The sequence below is a fragment of the Lepisosteus oculatus genome, chromosome 6 (genome assembly GCF_040954835.1).
Source record: "Lepisosteus oculatus isolate fLepOcu1 chromosome 6, fLepOcu1.hap2, whole genome shotgun sequence".
Taxonomy (NCBI): domain Eukaryota; kingdom Metazoa; phylum Chordata; class Actinopteri; order Semionotiformes; family Lepisosteidae; genus Lepisosteus; species Lepisosteus oculatus.
In genome coordinates, this window is record NC_090701.1 from 28,206,957 (window position 1) to 28,226,040 (window position 19,084).

General features: G+C 38.8%; 1 protein-coding gene across 1 annotated transcript in view; it reads right to left on the bottom strand.

Moving 5' to 3' along the window:
* Positions 1–17,358, bottom strand: part of sspo (SCO-spondin) — a 132,524-nt gene extending 115,166 nt beyond the window's left edge. Inside the window, exons 1-13 of the mRNA XM_015354311.2 lie at positions 17,274–17,358; positions 13,658–13,752; positions 8,004–8,213; positions 7,081–7,163; positions 5,785–5,955; positions 4,884–5,107; positions 4,448–4,550; positions 3,667–3,825; positions 3,277–3,362; positions 2,609–2,734; positions 1,887–2,043; positions 645–885; positions 323–461 (exon numbers count right to left, since the gene is read on the bottom strand). Of these exons, the coding sequence (XP_015209797.2) occupies positions 323–461; positions 645–885; positions 1,887–2,043; positions 2,609–2,734; positions 3,277–3,362; positions 3,667–3,825; positions 4,448–4,550; positions 4,884–5,107; positions 5,785–5,955; positions 7,081–7,163; positions 8,004–8,213; positions 13,658–13,710 (1,752 nt within the window). The 5' untranslated portion in view covers positions 13,711–13,752; positions 17,274–17,358. The remainder of the gene's footprint in view (positions 1–322; positions 462–644; positions 886–1,886; positions 2,044–2,608; positions 2,735–3,276; positions 3,363–3,666; positions 3,826–4,447; positions 4,551–4,883; positions 5,108–5,784; positions 5,956–7,080; positions 7,164–8,003; positions 8,214–13,657; positions 13,753–17,273) is intronic.
* Positions 17,359–19,084: the final 1,726 nt, after the last annotated feature.

Genomic DNA, 19,084 nt, shown 5'->3' on the forward strand with positions numbered 1-19,084 from the left:
GTATTAAAATACATAATCATCAGACATTACAAACCCCACATCGATAACACATCACAATTTCTTTCCAGTTCACTCTCACTGTGTATTACAGTAGTAGAGATGAAATGAGAATTTCCCATACCGTATGGCTCTGAGACTGAATTTGTTTTTCCCTGTACTGATAGAATCATTTGTAGCTCAATTGCAAATATTTTCCCTTGTTTTCTGAAAATAACTGAAATTTTAAGTAAAAGTATAAAGTACATTGGGAGAACAAAACAGGCTTTGAGACAGCAAAATTCTTTGAAAGATACTCTGTGTCAGCATTGCAGGGGTGTCTCACCTCCACCAGGGTGTATGCGCAGCCTCCTTGCAAGGTGTATCTCTTGCCATCAAAGGTGGTGATATGCAGCTCTCCCAGCAGAGTGCACTGGGCTGGGCACCGCTCACCTGAGCACTGCCACTGGCCTGCCTGGCACACACTGGCACACACAGACACAGGCAGGAGAGAGACTGAGTGACACAGCACACACTCTTGACAACGACAGTGATAGACTGCAGATGGGAGTGAAAGTCTGAAAGGCAACCTCTAAAGGCACAGAGGAGAATTCACTGAAGAGGGAAAAAAATCTAAAAACAAAAGACATAGAGAGAGAGATTGTCACCATGTGTTACATCTCTGCCAGATGGTGTCTCCAGGTTGGTATTTGTGGCGACGGTGGTAGCAGGGACACTCCTCCTTCCTTACACAGCTGCCTTGTTCGAGGAACAGCCCGGGGGGGCACTCACACCCCCCAACACATTCATCTCGGCACTGCCCCGCCTCAGGAGGGTGCTGAGATGTGCAACTGGGGGGGCAGGAGGACACACAGTCTGAGTAAACCTGGCCCCGGGAACACACTCGCTCTGTGTGAGAGAGAGAGTTGGATAGGAGAGGGGGGTTATTAAAGCACACTGCTGTATAGGTCAGCAGGATAAAGGAAACTAAATATATTAACAAGACCTCAAATCTGCATTTGGAAAGTAATCATGTTTTCGGCATTTAGGTTAGGAAACTGTGGGAATAGTGTTATTGGAAATATACCCCCTTTAGGTTGCATGTACAGTCCAATGAAGTGTTATGAGGATAATATTGCTGGACATGGAGTGATTCAAGAGACAGTTGGTGGGAAACTAGGTTTAGTTAATGCATTAAAACTCAAAAAGTCAAACATATTTCCTGAAATTATTGTGTGGCTTTATATACAGTAAATATACAAAACTTTGTTCCAAAAAGCGAAGAAGAAGAAGAAGTATCTTTGATTTTTGAGAGTGTGTTGGCTCTACAGGCTAAGACAGTTAATCTGTTCCTTGGCTCTAAATAACTATATATTTTCTTCAACTATCACTTGGAATCTGCCTTAGTTTACCAACAAAGTTTTTATCCGGTTTACCGATTACTCATGAACCTACAAACATACCCTTACATACACAACTCCTTTCTGAAGTTCCCACATTCCATAAATTTCAATTGTACCATTAGCCAGGTATTGAAAAATAGGAACACTATTTAAAAGAAACAAAGAAAGTCTTGGAAATGCTTAATTAGTAGCCTCTAATGGAGGGTCCATTCTCACAGCAGTACCATACCCTGTTTCCCTAATACAACCTGTCTCACAGCTACATTCATACCAAGGTGTACTGGGGATGTGTTCTATCAACAACTGGTTGTAAACTCTATTAGTCCAATTTAGTGTTTCTTTTTTGTCTATCTTTGCTACTGTCAAATATACAGTACGATATTTGAGATGTGTAAACATTTTATTTTTCTTTTTTTAAAACTGACATTTTTGGTCAAAGCAATATTTGAATGCAAATGTTCAGATTCACTATTGCCCATTAATGCACAAAAGAGTTAGAAGACATACCACACAGTTCTGCACTCCGCCAGGTCATGAGAACATGCTGCTGGGCACATTCGCGTGCATAGCTTGCCAGGGTATCACATGTGACTTGTGCTCGCTCGTGTTGGCCCTGGCTACAATACAGGTAGAGACAGGTGTCTACATAGGCAGCAGGGTCCACCTGGCGGATCGGACAGAAAGAAAACAGTGGCAGAGGAGGTGAATCACTGAACAGAGGAGTAGGGGAGGGTGGTCAGAAGGGCTCTGTCCATATAAAGATAGAGGTGCCAGAGGAGGAAATACAATATTGAGACAGTTGTAAGTATAGAGGCACAGATGCCAGAGGAGGAAATATAATTTAGAGACAACAGTATAGAGAACAGAGGTACAAGAGGAAAAACTAGAGTATGGAGACACACTTCAGTATAGAGACATAGGTAACAGAGCAGGAAATATAGTATAGAGACAGGTATCAGGGTAGAGACAGAGTTGCCTAATGAGATACAACAGTGTAATCTGGTGTCTTTGTAAAAATAGAAAAGCTATAAGACATGTGTTAGTGTATAGACAGGTCTCGAAGCACTAATGTCAGTATAGAGACTGGTGTCAGTTGAGAAACAGGTGTCATTATAGAGACATACTGTAGGTACCAGACGAGGAGTGTCATTATAGATATACTGTTGGCACACTGTAGGTGTGGCATTATTAATGGGACAGAATTGTATTGGTACTATATTTATTCTCACCCTGCTGTGACACTGACTGAAGGGATGCTCCAGCAGCCTGTGGCACAAAGACTCTGCCACTCGCCGTAGTTCTGTGTCCCCAGTGACATCACAGCTGTGTCCAAGCTCTGCTGCATCACTGCAGCCCTGGGACAGCGAGAGAGAAACATAGAAATTGTAATGAAGCAAGAACTGCATGAATGGGGAATTTTGCCTATTGATTGAAGGTCTTACAATCCTGAAAGTTTTAGGTCTCCAAGACCACAGTTAGAAAACACAACTAATCCTGACACAACAAATTCTATATTGGACATGGCATTGATACTGCTAGACCTGGGACATACTGTATCAGAGGAACACCTTATGATTTAGAACTACATCCAGTAGAAAAGTGATATTAGCCATAATAGATTGTGGTGGATACATAGCCTTCTGTACATAGAAAAAGAAAACCAATTGTCTAAAATGCAGAAAAAAAGTGAGATATTAAGATCATTTGTAACCAGTCTGTAACCTCCCAAATGAGCCCTTGTTGGTGAAAACAGGAACCAAAGGCACCAAAGAGATATCTCTCCTACTATACAATTGGCAACAGATTGTGTTGCTAGGAAGATCATAACTGGACAGGTTAGACCCTCTTTAACTCTCCCATAGTGCCAAACCTGACACAGGCCATGCTGTGACTTTACCTCAGTCTGCAGGTCTGGGACACGCCAGGAGTTTCCAAAACTGGCAGCAAACTGAGAAATGCTCCCTCCAACAGTTGTGAAGTCATCTGCAAGTACAGTATATGAAGGATTAAACCAAGACATACAGACAGGATGCATGCATATTCTCACACTTATACTGATACACTCACTTCCGTGTGTCTGAAGACTCCATTAGATAATATAGAAACTAAATAATACAGTTTGAGGAAAAGAAAATTATACTGAAAAAGAGCAGATTTCCTAAACCCAGAGGCCTTTCTGAACACACATTAAAAGCAATCTACCCATCTTACTTTATTCCCAAACACAAGTAACCAAGCCAAGAAGGAGAGAGACTGAGAGAAAAAGGAAGAGGAGGAGAGCCCACACCATCAGGGTTGTTGTTGTACACTCCACACAGCCCCCTGGTGGAGGAGCGGTGCTCTGCTGTGACGGTAAGGTAAACAGTGCTGTCTCCATCCCACTTCACCCGCACACCCAGACCGCTTTCCACAAAGACAAAGTCGCCCAGCCATCGCACACTGACCCCTGCACAATGAGAGAGAGAGAATGAGACCTTCAGCAGGTGAAAACACTATCAAACTCTACACTAGAGCCCCATCTAGAGTCCATCTGTCTGTCTATTGGGTCTCAACATACATTATATGATACCAATGCTCACATATCTGTTTGTTCCCCTAATCCCTTCATAGTTTTATGTAGTTTTATTAGTATGCAGACATACAGTATATATGAAGAGGTATACTGGCACATCAATGCAGAAGTAAGGAGCAATAAGTATTCAGAGCTAGACTGATCCCTTTCACTAGTAATGTGAATCACGTTTGCTCTATATTAGAATGTTACTGTAAAATGTGCATGTGCAAAATATGGGATATGGAAAATAAACAGGTTAATAAAATTAGTTACAATTGAGCAATCACTCATAATTAATATCATGAGTGCTGAAACAGGGGAAGAACAATGTTCAGCATGCATTATATTAATTATTGGTGCACCTGTCTTGATCTTATTCCAAATGAAGCTGAGAATTCCAGACTGAGAAGGAGACCTCACAGTGAAACCATCTCTAGACCACAATGTGAGCAGTTACTTCCTCACTCACAGCAATTCAAGGCTGATTAATGCCAGGTAGTGACAGATACTTCACCATTCTGGAAGAGAGGTTGGCCCTGGGGAAGGGGCATCCCATTGAGTGACAGGTTTTTCTCCTGGGCAGTGAGCAGCTCCAGACCAAACATCATCCTCAAAGCCTGTGAGATACAGGGAAGACTGTGCATATTAACTCGTCGGCATGAGATGCTCTAAGTCAACTAGATTGTGAGCTGTACTGTGCACTAGGAACAGATAAAGGTTTATTTCATGCTGAAAAGTCTTCCATGTGGAGACCACACCTGTAGAAGACTGCACAGCTGAAACATTGTGTCTCTTTCTTTTCAGCTTGGAATAAACCTTTACTTGTTCCTTTGCAGCTCTCTACTTACAGTATACTGTCTACTACACAGTTTAACTAAGGATGGCAGTAACATCAGTTTACTTTTTCTAAATCCCTGAGGTTTCTACTCTAGTTATCCTGGAGTCAGTACCTTGCTACAGTGGCCCTGGCTCTCACACACAGTGGAGATGTACACAGCCCATGTGCCATCAACTGATGAGGACAGAATATAGGTGCAGCTGCCCTGGAAGTGATAGTGCCGGCGGTCGAAGGTACGGTAATGCGCCCCACCCCAGGTCAGGCAGGTTGAGGAGCCCTGGGGGTCCCGCACACTCCCAAGTACTGCCCTAGGGAGCAGCAAGGGTGACAGAGAGTCTGCAACAACACAGACAGAAATAGAGGTTTTATTAAGAACTTGTTGATGCAGCACATCCACATCCACAGACACAGCACTGATTCCTACAATATACAGTATTTACATCATCAACAGATAGGCAGTGAACAGGATACAGTGGACTTCAAGAAAGTGTAACAGAGTATGAAGAGTTTTGTTGTCTTAATGGAGGAGTCATAGTCTGAAAAAGGGAGTGTAATAAAATGACTGTAATAAATGACTGTAATAAAGAGAAAGAGAGTGAAATAAACTGAGTGTGATGGACTATGTGCAATAAACTGAGAGTAAAATATAATGGAAGAGTGTGTATCAGAGTAAGAGAGACAGACATAGCATAGATGGTTACAGACCAAGAAGAAGTGTAATAGACTTAGAGAATATGTAATAGATAAAGAGGGAGCACAGGGGACTGGAACAGAGCACATAACACAATAAAAACAGATTTTTTTTATCTCATTCAGTCTCTAGATGCATATGTTTCTGAAAACTATAAAAACTTGAAAAAAACTATACTTAAAAAATACTGGTCATATATAAATTGATAAGCTTTTTGAAACACCCTTAAAAAATTAACATAACATTTGCTTAGGGAAAGAAATCTTTAAAACCCCTCTGGGGAGTGTAATAGACTTGTAGAAGAGGGCTTCTCTTGACTGACCAGACAGGAGGTTGTAGGAGCAGGACAGGCAGCTGAGGTCTGAATTGTTTCTCCAGCTGTGGCCCCACAGGCTGGTACAACACTGCTCAAACGGCATCAGGGAGGAATTGTGGACACCTGGAAACTCCTGGCAGCTCCAGGTGGAATAACACTGGCCCCTCACACCTATGCCTGCAGAAATGCACCCACAGATTCACAGGCACACAGACAGGGAGAGAGACACACATGAAGTAATACACATACACACACTCATAGATATACAGTACACAGATCTCCAGGTTATAAACCAAATGTTTTGGCTTAAGTCTATTTGAAATGTTGCTCATTTTCAATTTCAAACTGTGGAGAGGAAACAAATAAACAATAGTTGCATAAGCCACAATATGTAACAAAATACAGAGCCAGCAACGTTTTCTTCCAGTATATTGAGAGACAAAAGTACTTGCCCTCCTGTATGAATAGTTCAAAATAATATATATATATACTATACAATGTAAGGCTAAACCATGCTTCTGTTTTTATTTAAATTTATAGGGAAATGTTTTTAAAACTGCATTTGACTCTTTATTCCTTTTCGTCTTGTAGGACTGCATAAATGGTCATGTTTGACCCTAAAACTATTCTAAGTATACTAGCTCAGACAGTCTGCTCTGAGCAAGATTTAAACGAGAAGAAAGAACACAGTGGAAGCACCCCATGCTGTGTTGAAGACAATCAGAATTCGGAGTTGAGGTGTGTTGGAAAAAAGACTGTATTAGCCTCAGCAAAACACCAGCTTCCACAGCTTTAAAGAGGTCACAAATACCAGGGCTCAGCACTGGTAAATGTTAAATGAGTCAGATGGAAGTTTAATGTTTTCCTGAAATGGGCTGAAGAGCAAGGAGTCTCTCTGTCAGAAGTATTGTAGACTGCAATCTTTACAGTCTAGAGAGCAGAGCAGAGGCTGCTACTGCACTAAATCTGAATGTTTTTATCTGGTACTGTATGCTTTTTAATAAGCAAGAAGGCAAAAAGTACAGTATATTTTCTATAGAATTAGAAAATGACAGTGTCTACAGTTTTTATGTATGTATGTGAAATATGCTAGGGGTGTATTATGATATAAGTGGTCATAAATGAAACATGTAAGAGACCTGATTTCTACACTTTTATGTAGAATAAAGATGAGATGTACAGCCTTCTCCCCAAATAACACGTGCTACGAAAGAGAGAGGCAATAGTGATGAGAATACAGAGGATAAACAGTAAAACCCTCAGCCCAGCTGCGGTGTGGAGGAGGGAAATTTCAGGTCATACCCTGTGTGCACTGTGGTCCCCCCCAGCCCTCACAGCAAGCCCACACTGTCCGGTTCACGAGTCGAGTCTCAATCTGAGCTGGCCTGGGGCACAATATGGCACAAAACACAACAGGCAAAATGTTACCTACTGTAGCTTAGCATCTGATATTGTTATATCCTGAAAAGAGACAAACAGGGTTAAGTATGCTCTTATTACAAGTGTTATTGCAATTTTGTCTGCTGCAATAATGTGAAATGTATATACAGTATAATTATTATGTATGAATCTAATAGCACATTCATGCTTCTAACTTGTTATAATTTTGTTTGATTAATTTGTGTGACATTTGCATACCGTATATATACTGTATGTAGATAAATCTGTAATAAAATAGATGCCTAACTTGTATGGTAAATGCTGTATATGATAAGTGGGTGGGCTTTATTACAGTTAGAGCTCTTAGTTTTGCTGCAGCCTGCTGTACACACCTCATAATACTGATGTACCACCTCACCATTATTGCAGCACAGGTAAATGCTTTCTTGGTCTATAGCTGTCTGAAACTACATCTATCATTGTCACTTTCATTCTGTCTGTTGTTCATTTTGCTTACAGGAAGCTGCCAAGCCATGTAAAAAATATTAATGAGATCCGTGGGTCAAAGTACTAAAAACCAAGAGAGGATCGGGTGAGCTCTTCTCTTTTGTAGTCTTCTAACATTAATGAAGTAAAAACGAAATGAACTAAAACGTTCGCTTCTTGTCTATATTTTCCCAGACACTATAAAGCTTTTTTGAGCAGCCATAATCACAAAATACTATATGTTAGCCAGGATTCTCTCCTGGTAAGAGGGGAACTTCTGGTCCATGGTCCTCCCTGCTGTATATACTTCCCCTAACACACTTCATCTACTGTATATGCTGTGCAGCTGGGAGTCTTACTTGTACAGGTAGCATGAGGCATTAGGGCCATTCTGCTGGTAATACTGTGCAATGCCTTCATCTCCCCCATGATCTTTTCGCATTCGGTCGATATCCAGCCTCCACCCCTGCAAGTTGTATTGGTACACTCTGGAACAGTCCACCTCCTTTTGGAGACGGGGTGACACAATCTTCTCTTCCCGCTCCTGTATTTTGCTCTCACACCAGTGCCTGAGAGAGGTGAAAGAGACAGAACGAAAGGCAGAGGCAAGGTAAGTGAAAATGGAATGAGAAACAGAGAGAGGAGAAAGTGGAAAGAGGGATAAGACAGAAAAAGGAGATCAGATGCAATCAACAAGAGGACAAGAGCAAAATAAAGGATGAAGGGAAGACGGAAGAGAGAGGTTAAAATATAAACAAAAGGTAAGAGGCAAGGATTCAGAGAACAAGGGGAAGCACCCATATGAGACAATATGTGGAGTCAGATTCTGCTTGAAAAATTAATGCACTGAAAAAGGAACTAAAAAGCTCAAAGAGACTGAAGAACTGACAAAACCAGCAAAACCAACCAACAAAAAATTAGGGAGGGATGTAGACCCACTTAATTGAAAAAGTGACTGAGAGAATTTCTCAAACACTGGCCTTACCTACAATTTTTGCCAGTACCTAGAAGATTGCAAACAGAGACATTGTGGTTGTTGAAGTCTCCATTCTCCAGGAAATAGCAATGGAAATTTGAAACGGACCATTAGAAAATTACATGACAGTTTGCTGTCTCCGTGAAGCTAAGGTGATTGATACTGTCCATAGAGCCAAAGGGCAAAAAAGTCAAAGTCAAAGTCAAAGTTTATTTATCAAATGCACAACAATACGGGGTGCAGCAGTAGTTGCTGGCAATGAAATGTCGTAACGCAGCTGTTGTTAATCATGTGTACACAAAACAACATTGGCCTAAACAGAACAATTTTCATCTGTAAAAACTCAAGACAACTTGGCAATGAACTGAAGAACAGGAGAACCAAAAAAGAAGAACAAAACAAAGGACTGTATTGGAAAGTTACTGAGAAAAAGTGTTTTATCCTAAAAATGTTGTTTACGGACAGAGCTGTGCTGCAGAAGCAGCTGGATACTTAGAACAAAGTTTGATAGCACCCAACTCGTCAAGGGCAGGAGATGTTTTAATAAAAGTTTATTTCTGCTGCTTGAAGAAGGGAGTATGAGAAACTATTTGAATAACTGCTCTTCTTTGCTTAAAGCAAAAACCTATAAGGAATGGAAAATTACTGCTTTGCCTGTCCTTGAAGTGTTGCATCAGCTTAAAAAAGATATAAAACAAGGGCTCTCCCTGCTTGCTTTTGAATCATCGAGAATAATTTCTGTGGCTCCTTTATTCTAACCGTAAAAATTTCCATGACAGGACCAAGCAATTATATCAATATATTTAAAAATTAGCATTATTACAACAAATTAAATAGAAGCTACCATGTTACAAGGGACCTGTGATTTTGTTGGATGAACAAAAAATGGATCACTGAAAATTAAGGAAATAAATGTGACATTAGTTGATACACGCTGTTCTGGAGAGACAGGAAAACAGATGAGGTGAAGGTATAGCACTATATATGAAAAAATATTCATACTCAGGAACTAAAACCATAATGTTGGGAATATATATAATTAAAAGCACATGTTGGTTTAAATCCAACACTACACAATGAAATAACAAGAAATTTATGTGGCATAGAAAAAGAAGAAGCATGGGAGACTTCAACTCCCCATATAGACTGGGAATATGAGCAGCAGAAACTGAAATGGTAGACATAATTTTTGAGTGCTATCTTAAATGCAGTCAGAGCACCTAAATGCTTGCAATGTTCTTGTCTTTTCAAACAATCAAGACATAGTAAGGCAAATAGATGTAAGAGAACCATTAGGGAACTGGGATTAGAATATGCTATACTTTGAAGTGTTCTTTGAAACTGTACCAATTTGGTCCAATTGAATAAATTTACAATTTCCGGAAAGATGACTTTGAAGGAATGAGACAGAGTGTAAGAAAAATAGAATGAGATAGCAAAGATATGGAATCAGAGAAAATAGCAACAGTTTTAACAGATTTGGCTTGAAGTACAGTACAGACTAAACGTCAAGAGAGAGTTAATCAAAAGCTAAAAACAGTATCTCAAATAAATCAACAAATCAGTTACGGAAAATAAAAGGAAAAAGGAAGTGCTTTATAACAAGATTAAAAGAACAACACATTTAAAGACAAAAACTACAGTTAATTGCAAGCACAGGAAAAAATGAATATTAGAATTTAAGAGAGAAAGGAACATTGTGTAATGGAAAGTTACTGAGAAAAAGTGTTTTATCCTAAAAATGTTGTTTACGGACAGAGTTGTGCTGCAGAAGCAACTGGATACCTAGAACAAAGTGTGATAGCACCCAGCTCATCAAGGGCATGGGATGTTTTAATAAAGTTTATCACTGCTGCTTGAAAAGGGGAGTATGAGAAACTATTTGAATAACTGCTCTTCTTCGCTTAAAGCAAAAACCTATAAGGAATGGAAAATTACTGCTTCGCCTCTCCTTGAAGTGTTGCATCAGCTTAAAAAAAATATTAAATAAGGGGCTCTCCCTGCTTGCTTTTGAATCAGCCTTTACTTCTCTGCACAGACCAGTGATGCCTTTTTCCCATATTGCAATATGAATAAAGACCTTACTGAGTGAATGAGAACACCTCTCCTGCCTCTTCTTTGATAAAATTCCACAACAGTTGGAAAAGAGTAAATAAAGCAAATAATAAAAAAGTTATTTCTGTCCTATGACAACTAAAAGAACCGTCAAGGCTGAAGTAAGATATGCAGTACAGAGGACAAAAATGGTAAACCTTTAGACAATGAAAAGGAAATGGTTGATGAATGAAGTGGACATTTTCGTCAGTTCACTAAAGAAGTACAGGACCATATGCCTCAGGCAGCACAAAGATAAAGTTCTTCATTGAATAATGCAGTATTACAGAAGAAAGATAAGTGTTTTGGGTACTAGAAGCACTCAAGATGAAGAAATCCCAGGAACCCTATTAAGTATGTATATTACAGTATATACCAATCATACTCCAGGAAACAAGACATGTCATACATAAGCATTGACACAACTCTTCCAGGAATCACATAAGACGGGGATAGTGTACTGGAGAATTGCTAATTACAGTACTGCCTACCCATAATAAGGGTGTCAAAACTGCACCAGGTAATTATAACTAATAAAACCTGACTTTATTAACTACTTTAACTATGTTAGAGGACCAACTACATTATATACATAAGATTTCAGTCTTGCATCATTTTCTCATTTTTGTACTTTAAACTTTGCAGTAATGGCACTGAGGCAGCAATTAATAATATTATATACTGTACTATACACAACCTAATGCACACATTATAAGCAAAAACAGTAAGTAATTTGATCATTAACATGAAGGAAAAAATAGAAAATTAATGATAGTTCCAGCTTTCACAAGCTTTAATCAAGCAAACGTAATTAATGGATAAAAATATAAATGTCCCATTAAAATTAGTTGTCAAAAAAGACATACACCTGTAAGACAATGTACAATATAGGTTTACAGATTGTTTTAACAGCGGTACATGTATTTTTCTAGCAGCTATTCAATTATACTTTCTAAAATGATTTTTCTCTTATACTTTCTAAAATTATTTTTTCTCTTTGAACTTTAAACTAGCAGATGGTTCTACAAGCAGGGGTTCTGCGTACTTGCACACTACATGGGATGAATGAGAGGGCCTGCTTTATTGGGGTTTTCACACTGAACCACTTAGGCCTCCAAAAACTACAGAGCACACCATCTGAGGTGCAATGACAAATGAATATATTTGGGTTTCTGCATCATATCATCTACAATTGGCATCCAGAGCAAAATATTTCATGTGAAAAAGTCACAAATCCTTCATGAGTATACTCTGACTAGCCTCTTCAGACTCATTTCTGTGGAGGTAAGAGTCACACTTCACATACACCCCAACCTTTGCTGAGAGTTCATCCATCTGTTTTCTCAACCGTTTCATCTAGTACACTCTCACAGGGTAGTTGGGGCATAATCTGGAAAGCAACTGGGACTAGACTGGATACACCCTGGACAGGGTGCCAGTCCATCGCAGGTGACACACATTCACACCAGGGCCAGTTTTTCAAACACGGGGAGAACATACAGTACAAACTCCACACAGTAACACCCTGATGGACTGAACCGCATTTCATCAGCTTTTAATCAGGTTTTAATATTCTGTCCAACGCATTCTCATGTTTACTCTTTTGTAGTAGAGTACACTTGTATGGCTAGTATGGCTAAGGAGACAGACAAGAGAATACTTTTTCAGACGGACATAAAAACAGATTCCTCTGTTTATATAATCAAATTTTATACAGGACCTCAGTCTGTCACGACCACCAGCCATCGGAGATCAACTCACAAAAGAACTAACCTGTACCAGCAGCGGGATAATAATAACAAGCGCTGCCGCACGTGTGAATCCATCAGCACACGCTCTACAGTGCGGCAAGCAGCTCTATTTAAACCACCCTAACCCGCTTCCTGCTGCTTGATATTGAGTCTTCTTTTTGAGAGCTCTACCTCGCGTTAATTCTGAAGATCGCTTGCTGGTTACTGAACTCCCTTTTGCCTCTCGACCTTGGACCTCGCCTTCTGTTTTGGACTGTTTGCTGCTCTCTGTACTTCCTGGATTTCGATCTACAGTACCTTTCGCCTATCGACTACGATCTCGCCTGCAGTTCCGGATTGTTCGCCTGTCTCAATATCTACTTGCTCCTGCATCGGCACAGGATCTGTATACCTTTTGCATTGAGGATTCCTGACAGTCTCAGTATGGTCCTGGAGTATATTTGGATTCAGAATTTTCAAAACTGAATGCTTTTTATTAATCTGCTTCATGCCAAAATTCTGAGTAAGGATAGTGACGCAGGCTCTGCATGGAGCCGTTTGGTTTTGTTTCAGGAAGACAGGAGCTCACAAAGTTTAAGACAAATATAACGTGAGGCAAAAGTGTAAATAAGATATTGTTCACATTTTGCATTGGTGAGTCTCATCTCAACTGAGCCCTCCTCTCAAAGTAAAGCAGCCCTCATTTTACAAGACCAGCCATATACTGAATGAGTCAATACTGGCAATGGCTTTTTTTGTGTTGGTGCTAAATTATTGTGCTGCAGTTAGAATTTCATCATGACTGCAGCATAGCAAGACAGTGAACATGATAAACCCTCCAAAGCATTTGGTGGGGTGTTACAATACTTTTTACCTTGTTTTTTTATTTCTTAATTTTGTTGAACTTTATCCAGATCTGTCACTTTACACCCCTCCACCACCCTACATGTAGGATGAAGAGCTACTCCCAATACATTCATTTGTGCTTTTTAGGTTTTTGAGAATTCAAAGGTTCTTGATTATTACAGTAGGTATGTGATGTGACAGTAAAAAGATTCTTAGAAACCAAAACTGTACTAACTATGCTGTACTGTAAAAAAGACTCTGTCCTTTGAATGTGAATTAAAACTGAGGTCCTGACTCTCCTATTCTAATCTTTCATTCCTCTGTTCTCTGCATCTCTCCAAGCCTAACCTTCTCATCCACCACTTACCCTGTCCCAGAGACAAGTCGGAGCCCCAGCAGAGTGAGAAACAATGTCCTCATGGTACTCCTGTAGGGCCAGACTGCTCTGGCGTCCTCCTAGACCTAAAAGTAAGTTGAAGACAGAGACAAATAATCCTGTGAGAGACATCAGTGACTGAAACTATATACAGCACCACTTGTAATAGCCTGCAGAAAAGTACTTCGCATGGACATATAGGTAAGCAAGTACAGAGAATGTCCCAGTAAACAATAACATCAGACAGCTGGGATTCTCAGAGCCATGGTAACAAATGTTGACGGAGCAAATGGAGAACTCTTTTTGGAACCTTTCACACAGAAAATGCTTGATGGTGTTTTTTGTGCTAGAAACAACAAACTCAACAACAGTTAAGCTGGATTTCAGTGGAAAGAAACATCATCTTGTCTACAATGAGAGGACATACTCTGCTGTCTCAAACAGGCAGACATCCTCCTTATCATTCTGTGAGTATCGAGTTTTCAGATTTTTTACCATTTTCCAAAGAAGTGCTGAGTATGTTGTCTAGCTCTTGTCCCTTTCTCTGTCCTGTCCAGGTGGAGAGCAGTTGTATGGTTTCAGTCCCCAAGGCTTTCAGAGGCAATATGTTACCTGTGCCCTATGATTCTGTCCCGCACTTCTTCTGATCTCATAACAAGACATTATAGTATAAGACTTTCTGATATAAGACGAATGGGTAGATTTTCACAAATCTGAAACGTGTTTTACTACTGTAGATATTTTTGTGGAAGCAATCCCTGGAACATGAAGTGTACAATGTAAAATTCAAGCTAAAAGTGACATTCAAACATGATTCTTTTAGCTCAAATTGAGAAAAAATTGGGTGTTTGTAATCATTTTATGCTTAATCTGTTAATGTTGTTCCACTATTAAAAAATGAGACCATCACCAGTACAAAAAAATGTTTTATTGTTGAAAACAAAAGACACTCATTCCACATTATTTTTTTTGTTGAAATTCCCAATTCTCTCTTTGTGTCAAACAGAAATAGATAGAGAAAAAAATTGCTTTCCAGATGCATGAAAATAGAGAGAGGAGTCTTTGGGTGAGATATATAAGCTCACTTTATGACCATTGGAAGGATATTTTTCAGTTCAAATTTCTGGATTTATATGAGGTGTCACTCATCATTACCATTTTTGATATACTGTAAGAGTAACACATTTTTCAGAGGTTCTGTGTGTCAGCCCTTGTTAGACCAGGTAAGTTCATACTCTAAGTTTACTATATTACATTTTACTTATTTTATTGGACTATGCTGATTTTTTTGTATGAAACATTTAATCATACTTGATCCTATCAGGACCATTTAAAAATGTACCATATGTGATACAGATATATTGTATCAAAATTAGCTTGTGGTTCTGCAGCATATTTAGGGGGCATTGATAGATTATTAAAAAATGTACAAAATAATCAGTAATAGAGAAAATAGTGAAATAAATACAGAGAAGCTTTAAATGTATGTTCAGCTTACTAAAACAGCATTCAAAAAGACATCAAGCTATAAATCCAAACCTATGGGATTTTATGGGCCCTCAAATTGTTTGGCATTCAGCAAGTAAATCCTTCAAAGATTTTTTTTACAATAAAAAGACTGAGATTAAATGTTGGTTCTGAATCCTGAATTCAGAATCTTGGAATACAGTGTTCTCTGTATTTATAGTTCAGGTGGGTAGCTGTGTCAGCGTGCGTAGGCTGCAAAGGAACAAGTAATAGGTTTATTCCATGCTGAAAAAAAAAAGAAAGAAAACACAACGTTTCGGCCGTGGAGCCTTCTTCAGGTGTGAGGTCACACCTCTGTATTTATATACTTTTATCTTTATACATATAATTATAGTCAAGCTGTATGTTTATTTTATTGAAATATATTGTATATATGCACAGTATGTATTGTATTTCGTGGTGTGTAAAATAAAATTACAAATACAGGTTTGAGAATGAGTGAATGACTTATCTATTGGCTTTTTTCCAGTTACAAAATAAGGAAAAAAGGTTCAACATGAATGTGTTATTCATATGTATTCATTAATGGCAAGAATGTGATATTGACTACACTTTTAGAATAATTCAGTAAACATTTATTTACACAGCATCCTCAAAAGCAAGCATCTTTCAGTGACAGAGTGACACTGCAGAAAAAGATACATACAGTACAGTAGATGCAATTATCAAAGCTTTTACTTAACTTGGAAATTGTAATGGGTTTCAGATTCAAATATTATAATTTGGCTGAACATGTATACTACTTAAAGCAGAATAATATTTAAGATAGTTCTTCAACTCTTTTAATGCTTTTGAGCACTGTGCTTTCACAAAATATGATTTTCCACTCATATCAGTTTGGCTGCATCATACTGTACCATTGAAGGCATTGAAGGTAAAAACCATAAGAAAAAGGTCCGGCTAGTTTGTTTATTAGGTTATTCTTTGACTTTTTCTTGATTATACTGCATCTTTTCCACTACAAAAGTCTGGCTGTGATAGACCTATAATAGATTTTAGTCATTCATTTAAGGATCAATTTAAACAAGATTGCAGATTGCATGTACAGTATAATGCAAATATTGAAATGGCAAGCATCTTATATACAGTAGTACATATACATTGTTTGTCATGTGTGTCAGATGGGTATACAAGAAAGCAGTTAAATTAGTTTATGATGTTATGAAACGTAGCACCATCCTAATAAAATTTACTAAATATTACTATCCTATAATTACTGTACTACTTCTTCATGTATCTTAATTTAATGATGCCGCACAAATTTAAGGTAGACAGGTAGGACACAGAGTCAATATTGTAAATGTTAAAATACTTTTTAAAAGGATAAATTAATAAAATAAGTTTCACTTTATATGCAGTGTATCTTTAATTAATAAAAGAAAATTAAGACTAGTACGCAGAGAGCCATAAGACTATTGCAAGTAGAAGTTAAAAGTCTCTATTCTCTTCAACAGAACCAGCATTAAAAGAACAGGAGGCTACTGTACAAGTGCTTTCACTGAAAGAGCAACAGAAACTAATTTGTTTACATTCAATAGCTCACACAGTGTGCCACAAAACAAGAAGTGTGAGTTGTAGATGTTTACATAAAAAAACATTGGATAGAAGGTCTAAGATCTTAGAATGTGCAGCAATCTGGGAAGATTTAACATGTAGTGTTTCCTTCTAATGTTTACAACATAATCCTCTTTTGAAGCAGTGCTGTGTGCTGAATTGAAGGAAAATCTAGTCCTGTACTGGCATGATGACACCATACTTTCTTTCTTGTTGGTATGAAATTCAGTAATGAAACAAAACATCATTCAAAGCATCTCTTCTGCTGTCTGAAGAACAGGCATCCTGCAGACAGTGTTGCAGGTTCTCCTAACATCTCATGTCCAACACATTACCTTTACCGGGCAAAGCTACACCAGCTGGAAAACCTCCTTCTCTCAGTTACCACTTTAATATAACAGCCTCCAGTATATACAGTAAATTCCTTCTGGTGTTGCAAACATGCCATATATAAAAACACATATTCTCGGGCACAGCACACCCATTCATGTACATTTTTAACCAGATTGTCAGCGCTTCTAGTTACCTGTTTCTCCAATGGTGTCTTTGATAGTCTGTCAATGAGCCTCTTTGATAATCTGATTTCCTCTTCAGTCTCTGCAAGTCAAAGGTTCCCCTGTAGAGCAGTCAACTGTTTCTGTACAGCAGCATCGTGGTCAGCGTTATAAGGGGATGGGAAGGTAGGGGAATTCTGCAACATCTGAGACTGTGGCCATTGGCGGAATTGGGATAGGGGACAGCTGCTGAAGCCCTCATTAGCCCTGTCTGCTTGAGAGGCAGCTCTGATGACTGTATTAACCCAGTCCAAACAGTACCACACAGGGGAAAGCACACAGGGAGCTGGCAGTGACCAGTGGAGGAAAGATACTTCTACTCCTTAATCCCATAAAGAAGGAATTACAGAGGCGTTTATTTAATAAGACACACTGGGATCCCCCATGGAGTAGTTTAAATAAGACACTGTCAAATATTCAGCTCTCTTGACAACTCCATAGCGCCCCCCTGCTGAAGACATGTGCTGCACAGCACAGCTGCCAACAGACCCAGCACTCCCTGCAACATCATTGGACAGGGACATGTTTCACCTGCTTCTGAGTATCTTTTTTTTCCAACACATTTAATTGGGGCAAAACAGATTCCTGTTAACTTTACATATATTCTTATCCCTTTATAAAGCAGATATAAGGAGGGAATTACTGTAGTTTAAGAAAATCATTTAGCATTCAGTCCACAGCAAATAGTGCCGGCCTCATGCTGGGAGGACTTGTTTAGGTGGATAATCCCAGCCAATCCTGAACTCTGTAAACTTGTTCACATGTGATGGGTTTTCCATAGGAAACATTTAAACACTCAAGTCAAAATTTGGCACACACAGGTGAGAGAACCATTAGGGAATTAGAATTTAAAGAAAGCAGATTTTATACAGTACTGGAATGGGATATGTGAGATATAGAAACACCGGAGAACAGATGGCAACAGATGTTGCTCAAGAGAGAGTAAAAGAAGAGCAACCAGATACTGTATATTCTCGGATATTAATGTCCTACACTGACAAGCTGAAAGAACTGACCCTTTTTAGTCTTAAATGGGGTAGGCAATAAGGGGACCTGATATACATATCTCAAAGGCATTGACAACATTAGTGCAAATCCATGTTTTCCATCAACGATACAACAGGCTCCTCCAGCATAGTAGTAGCCATGGTAACCAGCTAACCTACCTGTTGCACTGATCCATTTTTCTTTCGAGGACTGAGTCTTACCAGAAACTGTCTTACACATTGAACAGCACACTGTGACTCTGCAAGCCAGAGTAAATCTCCAAGCTACAGTACTTCCTAACAGCTTTAAAGTTGGTTCATCAAGAGGCAAAAACTCATTTGAGTAAACAATTATTACATATATATTAATGCAGAAAGACTGAAGCTAATGCTAACAGGATTCTTTCAAGAAATCACACACCCAACGGAATTTTGTTTTGTGGAAAGAGACTTCAGTTTTTCACGGATGTTGAGCAATTTAAGATAGGTTAGTAGTATTAAGACATACTGTAAATATTAATATGTCTTTATTTTAGATGGCAATCAAATGTCAATACTTTATCGATGAATGGAATGGAAAAAAATCTTAAGCGAATGCTTTAATCAAAAAATGAAAAGTTCAGGTTGTGAAATAATACAGAACATGGGTTTGTTTCTGAAATGCAGTATTTAGCAAATGGAGTTTTTCTCATTTAGAGAATTGTCCACATTTTCTATTACTGATCCCTGCACATTGCTAAGTGCTTTATTTTTTAGCACTTAACCAGGTTTCAAATAGTATGGCCTTAAGAAATCCA